The sequence below is a fragment of the Telmatherina bonti genome (assembly GCF_933228915.1).
Source record: "Telmatherina bonti genome assembly, chromosome: 22".
Classification (NCBI taxonomy): Eukaryota; Metazoa; Chordata; class Actinopteri; order Atheriniformes; family Telmatherinidae; genus Telmatherina; species Telmatherina bonti.
This window is the reverse complement of record NC_136631.1, coordinates 5,788,129-5,806,362: the sequence shown is the minus strand read 5'-3', so window position 1 is coordinate 5,806,362 and position 18,234 is coordinate 5,788,129. Positions and strand designations below refer to the sequence as shown.

Here is an 18,234-nt window from a genome sequence, read left to right as displayed (position 1 = left end):
GTTTTCCTCTTCTTGCCGAGGATTCACCGCAACTTTTCTTCTGTCTCACCTCTAGTTCCTTTTATCACTCTGCAATTTGTTGTTGTTTGCTAACAAGACAGGCAATTATATAAAGTTTATTTTTAAAAAGATTTCTGTCACGTCCAAACTGATCATGTGACCCCCCTATGTAACGTTGGTAACATGTAAAAATGTTTTGCGACAAACTTCTGCATGAACACGTTGGAAAAAACACGTCGTAAGACAAAAACATTTTAGCAATATTTCAGTTTTTTCTATTTTCTCAGTTTTTTGCTTGACCAGTTTTTAATGCAATATTTATGTTTTGTGAAACTGACCCTTTAATAAACCCTGAGCTTTCTACTCCGTCATTTTCCCCTGCAGCTCATGGAAATCTCAGTGGCTTCAGTTAAAGATGGTCCAAAGGAAATCTTGTTAGATTTCTGGAGTAATAGCTGGTATATATATATATATATATATATATATATATATATATATATATATATATATATATCAGAGAAGCAGACTGAACGGACGATTAAATGTTTCTGAGAAATACATTTAAAACATCGTGTCGGTGGAACAACGGTGACGAAGAAGTTGACACAAAGACTGGCGGTTCATATTGCAGACTCGGCTTCATTTGATTTTGTGTAATTAGCTGTTAATTTATTCAGTTTACTAAAACCTTAAAAAGTAAAAGAAAGTTAAGGTTTAAGGCTCCACTTGTATTAAAAACACATTTTTCTAAAATTATCTCGCTTAAATCAAAACGATGAAAACAAAGACAACCAGAAAAAAACTGAAGAAAAAATAATTTAATTCTAATAAATTAAGTGCTAAAAAATATGAATAAATAAAAGAAAACAACTGAAATATAGACAAAAATAAATAAATAATTCTGAAAAATACCTTTAAATATGATATTTTTTCCCATTTCTGTGTATGTCTCGTATTTTCCTATTACATTTTAATCAATAAATCCACCTAGCTCCCATTATTTCACAAGCAGACATTAATTAATTTATTTATTTTATTTTGATTTAAAATCTACTCCTTTTAAATATTTTACTCTTTACAAACAGTAAAGATCAAACATTATAACCATAAATTAATTCTTTTATACAGGCTGAAAGAGCCGATAATGTAGGAAATAAAACAACCTTTTTGGCAATAAAGGGATGCAGTTTGCAAGATTTCGATGATTTAATCTAAAAATACACCTCAAAGATTTTCCTAATATGTATAATGAGGAGGAAATGTTGTCGCTCAGCATGATGAGTGTAATTAAACACATATTTCTGTGTACTGCTCTGAAATGTCTCGTAATGACGTGTAAACACCCACCGAAGCCGTTAATCTCCAGCAGTTTAACTTTCACCACTCTTATGTGACTCACTTCTGTCAGATTTACACCCAGCCTCCTCAAACATCCGCCTGGCTTTAAGTCAGGTGCATGTAGAAGTATGCCGTGCAAGAAATATAAATAAATAAAATAAAAAATATGCTGTAATGCTGATTGGCAAAGCGTGCACTAAAAACCTGTTATTCTTTCATTCTTCAAACCATCCGCGGTGCTTTTAAGTTCTTGTTCCTGGCACGGTCTTAAACGGAGCATACTTCCTCAAGTTTCCAGAGAAATGATCAATACAGACACTGAGAAGGAGAAGTATTTATATAATAAAACAACGATCCGCCTTTCCCTTAAATAATAGACAATTAAAGTATCGGTATCAGGGTTTACAGAAAAGGCTTTGAAACGAGGAAAAGAAACCTGCGCGTGTTGGAAGTTATCGGAAAAACCGAGGCGGAGGTAACTGAGCTCACCTCATGGTGCGTAGGTCCCAGCCTCGTATGGCCGTGTCGTTCGCCGTGGCGAGCTGGCTGCAGTTGTGGTGGGGGCTCCACTTGCCTGAGGTGAACTTCAGCTGGCCTTTCCCCTCCAGGGTGGCGGTGCTAGAGACCTGCAGAGGACCGCAGCAGCTTCATTAACACGTCTGAGCTTATTCGCCTGGGTACCTGTGACAGGTGCGTTGAATCAGCATAACGAGGTTTATTAAAAAGAGTCTTGCCTGCAGGCTGACTGAAGATGACATGACTCTGACCTACAGCCGCAGATTCACACCACCCAGCGTGTAGTTTTAGGATTTTTAAAAACAAAGTGAGCTCTTTGCGTCACGTAAAGGCTGTGTTGTACTCCAAACCTCATTTTGACTTCGCTTTCACTGCAAATGAGACCACAGTTCACAAAACGACCATCATGCTCTATTAGTTAGGAGGTTAAACCAGCGATTAGGGCCATCCACCAATTCAGAAAATGTCACACATTAAGTGAGAAGTGGAGCCATTTCTTAAATAGATTTCATCACCAACTTTTTATAGCCACACATGGTTGTAGGAAGGAAATTATATGTTTTTATCTGCATTTCAGAGTCTCTGATCAGTTAACCTTTTCATAACTAGAGCCACCTGTACAGACAGCTGCATCAGATACATGCAGTATAGACAGCAGGAAGCAGCAAAGCTAACATGTAGCATAGCAACATGAGAGGGAGAAACGCAGATGAAACACCCTACCAGCATTAACAAACCAAACACAGTTCAAACCCCAAACAGAGAACATCACTGTGAACTTCTCTACACAAAAGACTCTGCTGGTTACAGAGACGTCCGTCTCATCAGACTGAGGTAGGCGGACTAAAGCTAAAGCTGTTAGCCGGAGGTTGTCTTACACTCTGCCTTCTAGCAGTCAGATACATGTCAATCAAAAGGACACACCCCTAATTATGCCAAATTCCACCCATCTTTTTATGTACAGTCTATAGCAGGGGTGTCCAGCACTGGTGGGACGGAAATGCAGAAATCAGCTCTGCTAATGAGTCTCTGAGACTCCACCTTAGAGATGAATCATGAAGGTCCTGCTAGTTTCCATGGAGATGAAAGTCCTGCTAGTTTCCTTGGAAATGAAGGTCCTGCTAGTCTCCATGGAGATGAAGGCTCTGCTAGTCTCCATGGAGATGAAGGCTCTGCTAGTTTCGTTGGAAATGAAGGTTCTGCTAGTTTGCATGGAGATGAAGGTTCTGCTAGTTTCCTTGGAAATTAAGGTTCTGCTAGTTTCCTTGGAAATGAAGGCTCTGCTAGTTTCCCTGGAAATGAAGGCTCTGCTAGTTTCCCTGGAAATGAAGGTCCTGCTAGTTTCCTTGGAAATTAAGGCTCTGCTAGTTTCCTTAGAAATTAAGGTTCTGCTAGTTTCCTTGGAAATGAAGGTCCTGCTAGTTTCCATGGAGATGAAGGTCCTGCTAGTTTCCCTGGAAATGAAGGTCCTACTAGATTCCATGGAGATTAAGGTTCTGCTAGTTTCCTTGGAAATGAAGGCCCTGCTAGTTTCCCTGGAAATGAAGGTCCTGCTAGTTTCCCTGGAAATGAAGGTCCTACTAGTGTTCATGGAGATAAAGGGGGTTTTATAGTGAAGTATTATTTCTTACCAAAATTCAATGTTTTATGTTTAATAATTTAAACTTTGTTTTATTTTTGTTGCTTTCTTTTAAAAAAGCATAAATTTATTTTATAATCTAAAAATACTTTCATTTACATGTTAATAAATAAAAACAAAGTACTGCTTCCAGATTAGACCAAAAATATCACAAAACTTGTGTTTTGTGCTTTAAGGTTTGACGCTTAGAATCAAAATCAATTTTAAAACATTTAATAGTTTCTTTACTTTATTTGGTACCTGAAAATTTGGAATATTTCAGAAGTTATGCTGATCCAAATTGTATCACTACAGCAGAAAAATAATAACCTTGAGACCATGTTAAACAACAGCAGATGCACAGGAGACAGTTTGCTTGCTGCTTTTTTTAATCTATTTTGTTTGAGGAAAATATGAAGAAATACAGCAGAACACATTAGCTTTTCTTCAGTCTCAAAAGAAACAACATTCTTTTCTTCGTTTGTCCAAAACAGTTATTTCACAATCCCTGTTTTAAAAGGAAACATGGTAAGGCATTTATACTGCATTTATACTATTCTGAAGGGAAGCATTCAAGTGACATGATGAGCATCACAAAGCATGAATATAAACATGTTTAAACTGTCAGAACATGCAGATTGTTGCATGTAGATCTAAAAATCTGCACTGATTCCAACCATTCATGGGCAAAATTGCAGTGGAAAAGCACAGAATCACAAGTTAGAGAGAAAAAGTATGGCAGCAAACAGTGCCCACAGTGGTCAACGTATTCCCCAACTTTGTGTCCAGAACAGCTCATTTTCCCAGTCCGAATGGGGAGCCTATCTTGGTCCCAGATAAAACCCAATCTGAACCAGCTTCAAACCCATATGGGGAAAGACAGGTGAGTCCACTGTGAAAACTGCAGAAAAACTCAGGTATGACCCAAATCTGCATTACAAATTTAACCCTTATGGGCCAACATGGACATGCCTGCTGGGCCACAATTTTAATGCTGCCAAAGAGATGGTGGAAAGTATCGTAACGTTGTGTTTTTACCAGCGTTTATCGATTTGTTTGCAACTTTAGGCAAAAACTACTTGACGGAACTTTCATGAAATTTTCTCTGAGAAGAAGTCCTGGTCCAACTTAGACTCTGATCCGGATCAACACATGGATCCAGGAATGTTGTGAAGGATTCTTCCTCATTGTAAGATAGAACCATTTTCAGTATATCTGCACATAACTCCACAATAAAAAGTGAGAAAAATCTGGGAGAAGTTCCCAACAGGTTTTACAGGATATCAAGGATAGATGTGGATCAAGGCTACGTCACGAACAAGATTCTGGAAACTACCATCTAAAATAGGAACAACGTTCTGGATACTACCATCCAGAACAGGAACAATGTTCTAGATACTACCGTCCAGAACAGGAACGACGTTTTGGATACTACCATGCAGAACAGGAACACCATTCTGGATGCTACCATCCAGAACAGGAACATTTTGGATATTACCATCCAGAACAGGAACAACGCTCTGGATACTACCGTCCAGAAGAGGAACAAAGTTCTGGAAATTACCATCCCCAACAGGAACAACATTCTGGATACTACCATGCAGAACAAGACAAACGTTCTGGTACTACCATCCTGAACAGGTAAAACGTTGTGAATACTGCCATGTGGAACAGGAGCAATGTTCTGGATATTACCATCCAGAAACGGAACGACGTTCTGGATACTACCATCCAGAACAGGAACAACATTCTGGATACTACGATGCAGAACAGGAACAACACTCTGGATTCTACCATCTAGAACAGGAACAAGATTCTGGAAAGTACCATCCAAAACAGGAAAACATTCTGGATACTACCATGCAGATTAAGAACTACATTCTGGATACTACCATCCAGAACAGGAACTACATTCAGGATTCTACCATCTAGAACAGGAACAAGATTCTGGAAAGTACCATCCAAAACAGGAAAACATTCTGGATACTACCATGCAGAACAGGAACAACATTCTGGATTCTACCATCTAAAAAAGGAACAACATTCTGGATACTACCATCCTGAACAGAAACGATATTCTGGATATATATCAATCCAGAACAGGAACGACATTCTGGATAATACTATCTAGATCAGGAACTACATTCTGAATACTACCATCTGCAACAAGAACAACGTTCTGGATACTCCATTCAGAACAGGAACACCAGTCTGAATACTACCATCTAGAACAGGAATGACATTCTGGATTCTACCATCCAGAACAGGAACGACATTCTGGATACTACTATCTAGATCAGGAACTACATTCTGAATACTACCATCTGCAACAAGAACAACGTTCTGGATACTCCATTCAGAACAGGAACACCAGTCTGAATACTACCATCCAGAACAGGAATGACATTCTGGAAAGTACCATCCAAAACAGGAAAAACATTCTGAATACTACCATCCAGAACAGGAATGACATTCTGGAAAGTACCATCCAAAACAGGAAAAACATTCTGGATACTACCATGCAGAACAGGAACACCAGTCTGATCACTACCATCTAGAACAGGAATGACATTCTGCATACTACTGTTCAGAACAGAAACAACATTCTGGATACTGCCATTCAGGACAGGAACAACTTTTCATCACTGCAAGAGAACAAACATGGAACAAACACTACAATATAGCTAAGACAACATAGCTAAGACCAGATCCATCATAATCAATGGATCTGGAATCTGATAGCATATCAATATAAGATGGATGACCAGAACACAGACTGGAAATGAGCTGATTGGCAGAGGTCTACACTATCCAAGTGCTTTTCTATTTTTTTTTATTTTTTTTATTTCTACATAAAAAAAAAACCAGAAATAGGGTTGCTGTGGCTCAGGAGACAGAGCAGGGTCGTCTTACTCCTGGTAAGTTGGGAGATGGCTTTTAGGCTTCCCCTGATGATGTGCCAAAATTTCTTTGGGCAAGACACTGAACCCCAAGTTGCCCCCTGAGGTGCCAATCGGGGTATGAGTGTGTGGTATGAGCGTGTGTGAATGGGTGAATGTGAAAAGCGCTTTGAGTGGTCAGCATGACTGGAAAAGCGCTACATAAGTCCCAGTATGAGCGTGGTTTGTCTCTCTGTGTGTCCCTGCGGTAGACTGGCGACTTGTTCAGGGTGTACCCCACCTCTCACCCAGAGGGCGCTGGCATAGGCTCCAGCTCCCCCCGTGGCCATTAATTGGACTAAGCAATAAGGAAAATGAATGAATGAAACTTCCAGTATAAGTACCATTTACCTTAATTATCGCAGAATGATACTCACTGCACGTGGGTATAGTAGTTAGGACTATAGCCTCACAGCAAGAAGGTTGCTGGTTCGACGGTGGTCTTTCTGTGTGGAGTCTGCATGTTCTCCCCGTGTATGCGTGGGTTCTCTCTGGGTACTCCGGCTTCCTCCCACCGTCCAAAGACATGCATGTTAGGTTAACTGGTTACTCTAAATTGTCCTTAGGAATGAGTGTGAGCATGAATGGTTGTTTGTCTCTTTGTGTTGTCCCTGGGATGGACTGCAAACCTGCCCAGGATGGACCCTGCCTCTCGCCCGAAGATTGCTGGGATAAACTCCCCTTAAACTGATTAAGCAGTTTGGATAATGAATTAATAACAATAATCGTAAAATCAGGATTATTTCCTTGACAACAGTTGTACCAATAAAATCTATAACCTTAACGGCCCCAGCCGAGACTTGTTTGAACTTGCTGGGACGTCTGGTTTCTCTGAAAAGCTGAGGAAACCCAGAGAGGTTTGGCTGCGAGGCAGGCAGGTTAAACTGCAGCGTTTAAGGCTTTTCAGACAAACGACACGCTTGTCATCAGATATTCATCAAACCTGTTCCATGAATTTAAAAAAACGAAGGTGGAAATTAATCAAAGGTAAATGTTTTAAGGACTGAGAATTATGAGGAATATCACTTCATCAGGCTGCTTTAAACACGGAATCCAATTAAAACCACTGACTTGCTTTTGGAAATGATCTTTCCCTCAAGCTATGATGCATCTAGCAGTTCTAAAAAGCAGAATCACGCTGCTCCATTTTTCTCCGCTCCCTGACTATCTGCAGGTTTTTATCCTCATCTCTCTCCTTCTCCCATTTCTCTTCCCCTCCCTCCTTCCCTCCTGTCTCTGCCTGCTGGAGCAAGGATCATCGATCGGTCCGTCACCACGCAGCTCCCTGGTACGTTCTCATTATTTCAGCTAGGGAGGACAGAGGGTGGGAGACAGAGAGAGGCCAACAGAGCAGAAGGAAGGAGGGCTGATAGAAAAAAACCACAGAGGATTAAAGGAGGGAGTACAACAGAGTGGAAAGGAGGAAAAGAAAGAAGTTGGATGATAAAATGAGAAAGGAAAAAGGGGAAGATGCTGTAGCCTTGATATAAAATTCCATGAACACTGTTCCTAACCCTGTTTATTATGTCGCGCTGCAATAAAAGAAGTTATATTACAGTTATACTGATACGATAGACTGGATATAAAAAGATGGGCGGAGCCTGCATGATGTCATCTGTAGGTTTCTGAAAGGCTAAAGAGAAGCTCACTAGGCGGTTCCCACCTTCGCCATCGTGACAGCGTCTTGTGTGTTGTCACTCCCGGAAAATACAGAAATAGGCAAAGAGGTGGAACTGAGAGGGGGGGCTGTTAGTGTGGGGGTGGATGATAAACATCTATCAAACAGCTACCTGTAGATAAGAGTGAACCGAGCTAACTAGCTAACTAGGGTAGGCTGGCTAAAGCTAAGGCGCACCATTAGCTGCTAAAAACAGCCGTTGTTCTACACTTTGCCTTCTTGCAGCAAGATATCAGATACCTTTCAATCAAAAAGACACGCCCCTAATCACGCCAAATTTCCGCCCATCTTTTTGTTTACAGTTTATGGCGAGGGCGTCCAGCTCTGGTCCTCAAAGACCACAATCCTGCAGGTTTTTGATGTATCTTTGCTTAAACACACCTGATTCAAATGAATGAGTGCAGACGTTCATAGGCTGTTGGGTCCATTTAATTTCAATCAGGTGTGTTGAAGCAGGGATAACATGGAAAACCCACAGGACATCTGCCCTCAAGGACCAACTCTGGACATCCACACTATGTGGGCCATATTTTATTATTTAACTTTGGCTTGATTGAAGGACTGGACTCAGTCAGAACACGTTATTTACTGTGAGAAGTAAAACAAAGCATGTTTCAACCAAGCGGCAACCTGCAGCGGTTAAAAGTGAAGCCAATGCAGAAGTGCATAAAACTGCAGTTCCCCCTTCATCCACTAGGGGCTCCAAAACAGAGCAAATCCCCATAGACTCCCATGTTAAAAAGACCAACTTCACAGCAGAAATAAACATGTTTACAGCAGAAATAAACATGTTTACAGCAGAAATAAACATGTTTACAGTAGAAATAAACATGTTTACAGCAGAAATAAACATGTTTACAGCAGAAATAAACATGTTTACAGCAGAAATAAACATGTTTACAGCAGAAATAAACATGTTTACAGCAGGAATAAACACGGTTACAGCCTGGTACAAAAATCCATTTTCAGTTAGTAGGTCAGGTTAACCTTCATGACAACTGTGGGGGGAGTGAATTTTTTCATAACTCGTCCGTTTTAAAGCAATTTAATTTCGAAATTTGGCATATTTAGGGCGTGTCCTTTTGATTGACAGGTACCCGATCTCCCGCTTCAAGTAAGAAGAACATAGAACAACTGCTGTTAGCTCTTAGCTACAGAAAGCTCGGAGTTTGCTCGATGTCAATCATCCACCATGACGCTCACAGCCCCCCTCTCAGCTCCACCTCTTTGCCCATATTTGTATTTTCCGGCGAGACGACACACATGCCCCTGCCAAGATGGTGATGGTAGGAACCGCCCACCGAGCTTCAATTCAGCTCTTCAGAAACCTACGGGTGACGTCACGGAGGCTCCGCCCATCTTTTATATACAGTCTGTGGTTTCAACACTGGGTCGGGGACAGGGTCATGAAAAAGACCTGTGAGGAATATAAGTTAGAAACCGCTGATTTAAGTCAGGGTTACTCATTCAGATCCTACGAGAGCCGCAACCCTGCAGGTTTTCACTGTTTTCCTGCTTCAACACGCCAGAATCAAATTAAAAGCATCTAACGTGTGATGTTCTGCACAACATCTGTGTTTCCTTTACAGGTTTTCACAACATAAAACCAATATTTCTAAAATGTCAACAAAGTGCAATTTGCAGATATTTCCACTAGCTGGTGTTTAGCGCATAAACCGCATCATCTGCAGGTTTTCTGTTTTCATTACAGCTAACAAACCGTCCAGTGAAGAGGATTGGAGCAGTGCTGTCTGATGAAGACGAAGGGTGGCTTGCACAGTGTGTGGATACCACAGAGTCGTGCTCTAAGCCAACCAGACGGCAGATGACTCATTACAACTAAGAGCAACTTTTCATGTTTTAACCACTTCATCACAAATAACCATTAAATAAACATGAACCAGTCTGTGTCGCATAAATTGTTATTTTTCTACAAAGTGACTGACTTTCAGGGTAATTCCTGCATCTGTTGGTACTGGTGCAAACTGGTGCAATCCCTCGACTTTTTCCTGAAAGAGAAGAATCTTTTTCAACGCAGCAGGACTCTCGCTGCACTGGTGAAGCTCGGGCTCCGTGCATCCCGGGTTCCCGGCTTTATTAGCGCACTAACCAAATTAGGGGCCCTAACAAGGCAGTGCACACAACACAAGGGGACGCATTCATTTAAAGGACCAGCAGCGCTAACGCAGAGCTATCTGTCAAATCGGCCGGCGTTCATGCTTTCGCTGGACTCTGGTGTGTTAGTATTTGTTGGTGTGTGCGAGCAGATGTGCAGGACAATGTGTGTGTGTGTGTGTGTGCGCGGTGTTCTCCCTCATTTCCACCAGCGAGTCTAATTGATGAGCTCTGCACACACACATCCACAAATGCTGCAATCTTTTTTCCAAACAATGCACTCCGGAACGCTCCTACCCACAATCCCCTCTTATGTATGCATGCACACACACCCACATCGAACTCGCACGCTCGCTAATCTAGGCCGGGGCCTAGCGGGAGGCCCATCCACGCTGCAGCTGGACATGGCTTTAGATGAACACATCACCCTCTGACAGACTGGGGGAACAGGAGAGGAGAGTGGGATGAAGAAGGGAGGAGGGAGGAAGTAAGAAGATTAGCATTCTCGTCAGCACTGGAGGAATTCATCTCTGCTGCTGAGCTCCTTCTCCTCATCAAACCCACTCTCTTTCCTTACCCAGGCTCGCTCGTCCTCTCTCCTAATCTTCATCTTCCCAATCAGCAGGACCCTTCATCATTCCCTCTTTCTCCATCCTCCGCTCATTATCCCGTCCCTGCACATCACTGTCCAACAATCTCCTGCTGCTTCAGTGCAGGAATAATAACTGCATTGTCCGGTATGTGTGCCACACAATGGGATCATTACCCTGCACACACCTCTGTGGGCTACTCGTCCTCATGCCGGGGTCACGCCAACACACACTGATCCCTCACAAACAGGAAATACATGATAAATTTAGCAGTGGAATCAAAGGATTGTCACATGTAATTCTGACCAAGGTGATATCAAATGATTATTTTGCTTCAGTTACTATGATTACACTTTGTCAGCTGAAGTAGTACTTTAATTGTACACCTCTGAAGATTAATCCGCTGTATTAAAGCAGCTCGTTCTTATTCCCAGAGCATCAATTACCACCGTTTTGTGGAAGCTGCTGGCGTCTCTGAGCTACACACCGGGGATCTGATGGGGTTGGGAGTTGGGGTGTAAGTACACACCAACAGCAAACATCACTGCGTGTGTCTGAACAGGTTAAAGAGCCTAAACATGTTGGGAATCAGCGCTGCAACGCTAAACCGGTAGGTTAACAGAGATGTTGAGTGCTTTACATGGACAAAGAAAGTCCAAAAAGGGAAGCTGAGCATGACGACACGGAAGAACTTTTACTGAAAAACGCAGATTTTAAAAGGACGAAGCAGCTGCTTACTGCAGACTCTGCCCAGATAGGAGTTCCTACCAATGTCTAATTATCTAAACCCTGGAGTAGACTGTTCACACAGTCTGAATAGGACCAAATGGCACGGCAAACGCACGTGCATTTTGTGATTGATTTTAAGGTTGTTTGAGTAGTTTATAAATGCCTCATGGACACTGACGTCCTTTGGTACCCGCCATAGACCGTATATGAAAGATGGACAGAGCCTCAGGCGGTTAAAAGTGAAGCCTATTTATAGTATATATACACTATATATAGTATAGTATGTAGATGGGTATGTATGTGTATATATGTGTATGCAGCATCGCACTGATTATTGATGGATTTGATCACATGAATAAGTTCATATCTTGAAGAAGCAATAATTAGCCTAAAAGAGTTTTCTATGTTGCATTGCACTGATGCGCTTTAATGTAAATTTACAACAATAAGCTGAACTTTTGGCACAAAACTGCTTTGCAATGCCCATCTTTTTATGATGTCATCGCCCCAGCTTTGAGGTTATTACCAGATGTTAAAAAAAATGTTATAAAATTGGGAAAGGGTAAAAGACGTGATGGGAATGAAAAAGGTAACAGCAAGACTGCAATTCTAAATGAAGACATTTCAAGGAATATATGGTCACCTGTACTGCAGGAAATAAAAAAATCCTAGAACTTACTTCATTTTCAGATATATGTCTGTCAACATTAGTATTATTTTGCCGTTGTATGTTTTTAAACTGTTTTTAATTTTATTTATTTAATATTATTTTCTGTTTTTTTTATGTAGGTTTGTATGTACATGTGTATGGATATATGTTTGTATGTATATATGTGAATATGCAGGTAGATAATACACATATATATACATATATATATAGATATATATCTATATATATCTATATATCTATATATATCTATATTATATATATATATATATCTATATTATATCTATATTATATATATATATATATATATATATATATATATATATATATATATATATATATATATATATATATATATATATATATATATGTATATATATATTTATTTATTGCAAAGAAATGTTGCAAAAAAAAAAAAAAAAAAGTTAAATTATAAGAAAAAATGTAAGAAATCCTAAAATACCCAACGTATCAACGCAAGCGAACCGGACAGCTCCATCTAGTGGTGAAATGAAACCACCACACTTCCTGTTTAACAGAAAATCTCCCAAAACACACAAAACCGTAACTGTCAGGTGTGTGAACATGATGCTCTGAATAAGTGTGCATGAATAACGGAGTGAAAGTTGTTCATCAGGACCAGCTTCTAATGGAACAGAACACACACAGAGCCATTAAAGCCTCGGCCTGAACAACGCAGATGAACACACACCTCTGTTTAGCAGCTTGAATACATAATGGGCCTTTTTAAGTGCAGAACCGGCAGGCTGAAGTTGGTGAATTTACAGTGAAGCCCCTCTTCACCTCACTCTGCGACGGACACAACCACAAAAAGAAAAAAGAGAATCTCGCTGGAGTTTTAACGGCGAAATCTGATAAATGTTTGTTTCAAGCTGACGATGTTGTAATTAAGAACTTTCATCCATTATGAGGTTTGTCTCATATTTTCATTTTAAAGCCAGATAATGGAAAGGAGAATAAAAAATAGACCAGAAAACTGAAGTAATTAACTTACATATGATGAAATTAACACTTTAGACGCTGAAGATTTTAAAGGTCTTAAAGCATCATAAACCAGAGTTTACTACCACTGTTACTACACAGACTCCTCTCCGTCCAAACACCGACCAGAGAGGCCCGGTCCATCCAGCTGATGATCACCTCGGCTTCATGACCACACAGACAAAAGTCTGGACTGGTTTCATGTCTGTTTATGATGCGTGTGGATAAAAACATGTGGAAAGTTAATATGTTGCAGACAGTAAAAAGACACTTTAACTTCAGGTCTGTTCAGTCTTTTCCGTTTCTCTTTCTACCATTTAGAGTTAAAAATGCAACTAAATGTTTTTACATGTTACAGTTAATGTTACAGTGTCTGCTTATTCCCCTTTACAGACATAGCAACGTGTAGAATCCCAGATGTCTGCATTCAGACATCTGGGATCTAAACACTCTCTTCCCTGAAGAGGGTTCCAGCTAACAGCAGACATTTCTTGTCTAGAATAACAGATTCAGGGCAGCTGACGCCCGTCTGCGAGGGTGAAAGGACGGTTCAGCCCGGGACTCAGGTAGAACATTCCGGACTTCTGCCCCGTCGGACCTCCGGACCGTCTCTCCAAGTTGCAGTTTGTATTTTTCTGTTCTTTCTTTTTTTTGTTCAATAAACTTTGTAATCTTTTTCACTTCAGAACCAGAACCAGAACCAGACTCCTCGTCAGTGACAGACTTTTATCCATTACAACCATCACAGGTGGACCGCCTGTGACCACCCCGACCTGGGTCAGGCGAAGCCGTCCAGAACCGTCCAGAACCTCTCCCCGACCTGGGTCAGGCGAAGCCGTCCAGAACCTCTCCCCGACCTGGGTCAGGCGAAGCCGTCCAGAACCGTCCAGAACCACTCCCCGACCTGGGTCAGGCGAAGCCGTCCAGAACCGTCCAGAACCTCTCCCCGACCTGGGTCAGGCGAAGCCGTCCAGAACCGTCCAGAACCTCTCCCCGACCTGGGTCAGGCGAAGCCGTCCAGAACCGTCCAGAACCTCTCCCCGACCTGGGTCAGGCGAAGCCGTCCAGAACCGTCCAGAACCTCTCCCCGACCTGGGTCAGGCGAAGCCGTCCAGAACCGTCCAGAACCTCTCCCCGACCTGGGTCAGGCGAAGCCGTCCAGAACCGTCCAGAACCACTCCCCGACCTGGGTCAGGCGAAGCCGTCCAGAACCTCTCCCCGACCTGGGTCAGGCGAAGCCGTCCAGAACCTCTCCCCGACCTGGGTCAGGCGAAGCCGTCCAGTACCTCTCCCCGACCTGGGTCAGGCGAAGCCGTCCAGAACCTCTCCCCGACCTGGGTCAGGCGAAGCCGTCCAGAACCGTCCAGAACCTCTCCCCGACCTGGGTCAGGCGAAGCCGTCCAGAACCTCTCCCCGACCTGGGTCAGGCGAAGCCGTCCAGAACCTCTCCCCGACCTGGGTCAGGCGAAGCCGTCCAGTACCTCTCCCCGACCTGGGTCAGGCGAAGCCGTCCAGAACCTCTCCCCGACCTGGGTCAGGCGAAGCCGTCCAGAACCGTCCAGAACCTCTCCCCGACCTGGGTCAGGCGAAGCCGTCCAGAACCTCTCCCCGACCTGGGTCAGGCGAAGCCGTCCAGAACCGTCCAGAACCTCTCCCCGACCTGGGTCAGGCGAAGCCGTCCAGAACCTCTCCCCGACCTGGGTCAGGCGAAGCCGTCCAGAACCGTCCAGAACCACTCCCCGACCTGGGTCAGGCGAAGCCGTCCAGAACCGTCCAGAACCTCTCCCCGACCTGGGTCAGGCGAAGCCGTCCAGAACCGTCCAGAACCTCTCCCCGACCTGGGTCAGGCGAAGCCGTCCAGAACCGTCCAGAACCTCTCCCCGACCTGGGTCAGGCGAAGCCGTCCAGAACCGTCCAGAACCTCTCCCCGACCTGGGTCAGGCGAAGCCGTCCAGAACCGTCCAGAACCTCTCCCCGACCTGGGTCAGGCGAAGCCGTCCAGAACCGTCCAGAACCACTCCCCGACCTGGGTCAGGCGAAGCCGTCCAGAACCTCTCCCCGACCTGGGTCAGGCGAAGCCGTCCAGAACCTCTCCCCGACCTGGGTCAGGCGAAGCCGTCCAGTACCTCTCCCCGACCTGGGTCAGGCGAAGCCGTCCAGAACCTCTCCCCGACCTGGGTCAGGCGAAGCCGTCCAGAACCGTCCAGAACCTCTCCCCGACCTGGGTCAGGCGAAGCCGTCCAGAACCTCTCCCCGACCTGGGTCAGGCGAAGCCGTCCAGAACCTCTCCCCGACCTGGGTCAGGCGAAGCCGTCCAGAACCTCTCCCCGACCTGGGTCAGGCGAAGCCGTCCAGAACCGTCCAGAACCTCTCCCCGACCTGGGTCAGGCGAAGCCGTCCAGAACCTCTCCCCGACCTGGGTCAGGCGAAGCCGTCCAGAACCGTCCAGAACCTCTCCCCGACCTGGGTCAGGCGAAGCCGTCCAGAACCTCTCCCCGACCTGGGTCAGGCGAAGCCGTCCAGAACCTCTCCCCGACCTGGGTCAGGCGAAGCCGTCCAGAACCGTCCAGAACCTCTCCCCGACCTGGGTCAGGCGAAGCCGTCCAGAACCTCTCCCCGACCTGGGTCAGGCGAAGTCGTCCAGAACCTCTCCCCGACCTGGATCAGGCGAAGCCGTCCAGTACCTCTCCCCGACCTGGATCAGGCGAAGCCGTCCAGAACCGTCCAGAACCTCTCCCCGACCTGGGTCAGGTGAAGCCGTCCAGAACCGTCCAGAACCTCTCCCCGACCTGGATCAGGTGAAGCCGTCCAGAACCTCTCCCCGACCTGGGTCAGGTGAAGCCGTCCAGAACCGTCCAGAACCTCTCCCCGACCTGGATCAGGTGAAGCCGTCCAGAACCTCTCCCCGACCTGGATCAGGCGAAGCCGTCCAGAACCGTCCAGAACCTCTCCCCGACCTGGGTCAGGTGAAGCCGTCCAGAACCTCTCCCCGACCTGGATCAGGTGAAGCCGTCCAGAACCGTCCAGAACCTCTCCCCGACCTGGGTCAGGCGAAGCCGTCCAGAACCTCTCCCCGACCTGGGTCAGGCGAAGCCGTCCAGAACCTCTCCCCGACCTGGGTCAGGCAAAGCCGTCCAGAACCTCTCCCCGACCTGGGTCAGGCGAAGCCGTCCAGAACCTCTCCCCGACCTGGGTCAGGCGAAGCCGTCCAGAACCTCTCCCCGACCTGGGTCAGGTGAAGCCGTCCTCGCCCATGTGATTCCTCAGGTACGTGATTATGATGCAGGTGATTTCTAACAGAACACTCTGACTGTTGCTAGGCGACCAGTCATCATCCTCAGGAGGTAAATATTCCCGTCCAGAATCAGCTGAGGAAGAACTTCATCATCAGTGGAAAATGTTTGCGATATGCGGCTGCGTTGTCTGTAATCCCCTCTGCATCACCGACCACGACTGTGATTTCCTCATAATCTTTGCTCGGACCCCCTCCCTCCCCTTAATTGTTTTACCTGTTTTTATCATTTTAACGACATTACTATTTCCTGTTATTTTTATTTTGTGATGTTCAACTTTGTGCAGCACTTTGGCGACTTTCTGTTTTTAAAATGTGCTTTATAAATAAAGTGGATTGGATTGGATACAACTGTGCGTAGTCAGATTAAATACGTCTTCTTGACAGCAGGAAAAGGACAACCTACACATTAATGTTCAACTTTTACCTCCCTGCTGGATGGGAAACCAACATGTGTTGGTGTGTTGCAGCTTCCCTTCAGCCAACTGCAGACATACTTCTCTCGCTCTTATTAAACAAGACTCTTGCTATCACTGTGGGACAGACTTGACCAGAATATCATTAAAGGAGACTCGACTTAGATCTAACAGATATGTGTGTGTGAATGTGTGTATGGAACAGACTAGTGGACACTGCTGTTGTCACAGAGAGAGGATGTGCTCGTCTGATAACACCAAGACGATACGGTGGTTATCAAATAATGAGCTAGCTTTTCTAGCGATATGGTCAGGTTGGCTCTGTGCTGCACGGTTTGTGTGTCTTACCCTGGCCTGTGTGGCGCTCTCCTGCAGGTCCCACAGCAGCGCATGGTTATCAGCCAATGAAATCACACGCTTGCCATCTCCCATGGGCTCCCACAGCACACTGTAAATGCACACACACACACACGGAGAAGAGTTGCAGTCAGAGAACATGTAACATGTTTGCTTTCACATTATCTTTTTATGGTTTACGGTGTGATTTAGCTCCTCTTGACTGATATTGAATTTATATTCAGGCTGATAAGTTTAAAGCTGCTGAGTGGAACAATAAAGATGTGTGAAGGAAGCTAAATGTTACGTTCGTCTCCAACCAGGAAGAATCTTTTACATCAATCAAGCCCATATTCTCACCATAAATCGCTGCTTGAAGAACAACGAAGTGGAGGAATCAATGGCTGTGCAAGGAATTTTCTGGAGATCCACAATTAAGTAATGGAGGATTATTTACTCAGTGAGCACCTTCAAGAACCATCACCATGAGAATCTCCCGTTCCACCTCATCATGATGAGAATCTCCCGTTCCACCTCATCACCATGAGAATCTCCCGTTCCACCACATCATGATGAGAATCTCCCGTTCCACCTCATCATGATGAGAATCTCCCGTTCCACCTCATCACCATGAGAATCTCTCGTTCCACCTCATCACTAAGAGAATCTCCCGTTCCACCTCATCATGATGAGAATCTCCCGTTCCACCTCATCACTAAGAGAATCTCCCGTTCCACCTCATCACCATGAGAATCTCCCGTTCCACCTCATCATGATGAGAATCTCTCGTTCCACCTCATCACTAAGAGAATCTCCCGTTCCACCTCATCATGATGAGAATCTCCCGTTCCACCTCATCACTAAGAGAATCTCCCGTTCCACCTCATCACCATGAGAATCTCCCGTTCCACCTCATCATGATGAGAATCTCCCGTTCCACCTCATCACCATGAGAATCTCCCGTTCCACCTCATCACTAAGAGAATCTCCCGTTCCAC

The 18,234-nt window shown here is 44.5% G+C and overlaps 1 protein-coding gene across 1 annotated transcript in view; it reads right to left on the bottom strand.

Moving 5' to 3' along the window:
* The window catches only part of eipr1 (EARP complex and GARP complex interacting protein 1), a 62,787-nt gene extending 45,444 nt beyond the window's left edge, over nt 1-17,343 (bottom strand). Inside the window, exons 1-2 of the mRNA XM_079261726.1 lie at nt 17,249-17,343; nt 1,828-1,964 (exon numbers count right to left, since the gene is read on the bottom strand). Of these exons, the coding sequence (XP_079117852.1) occupies nt 1,828-1,964; nt 17,249-17,332 (221 nt within the window). The 5' untranslated portion in view covers nt 17,333-17,343. The remainder of the gene's footprint in view (nt 1-1,827; nt 1,965-17,248) is intronic.
* Nucleotides 17,344-18,234: the final 891 nt, after the last annotated feature.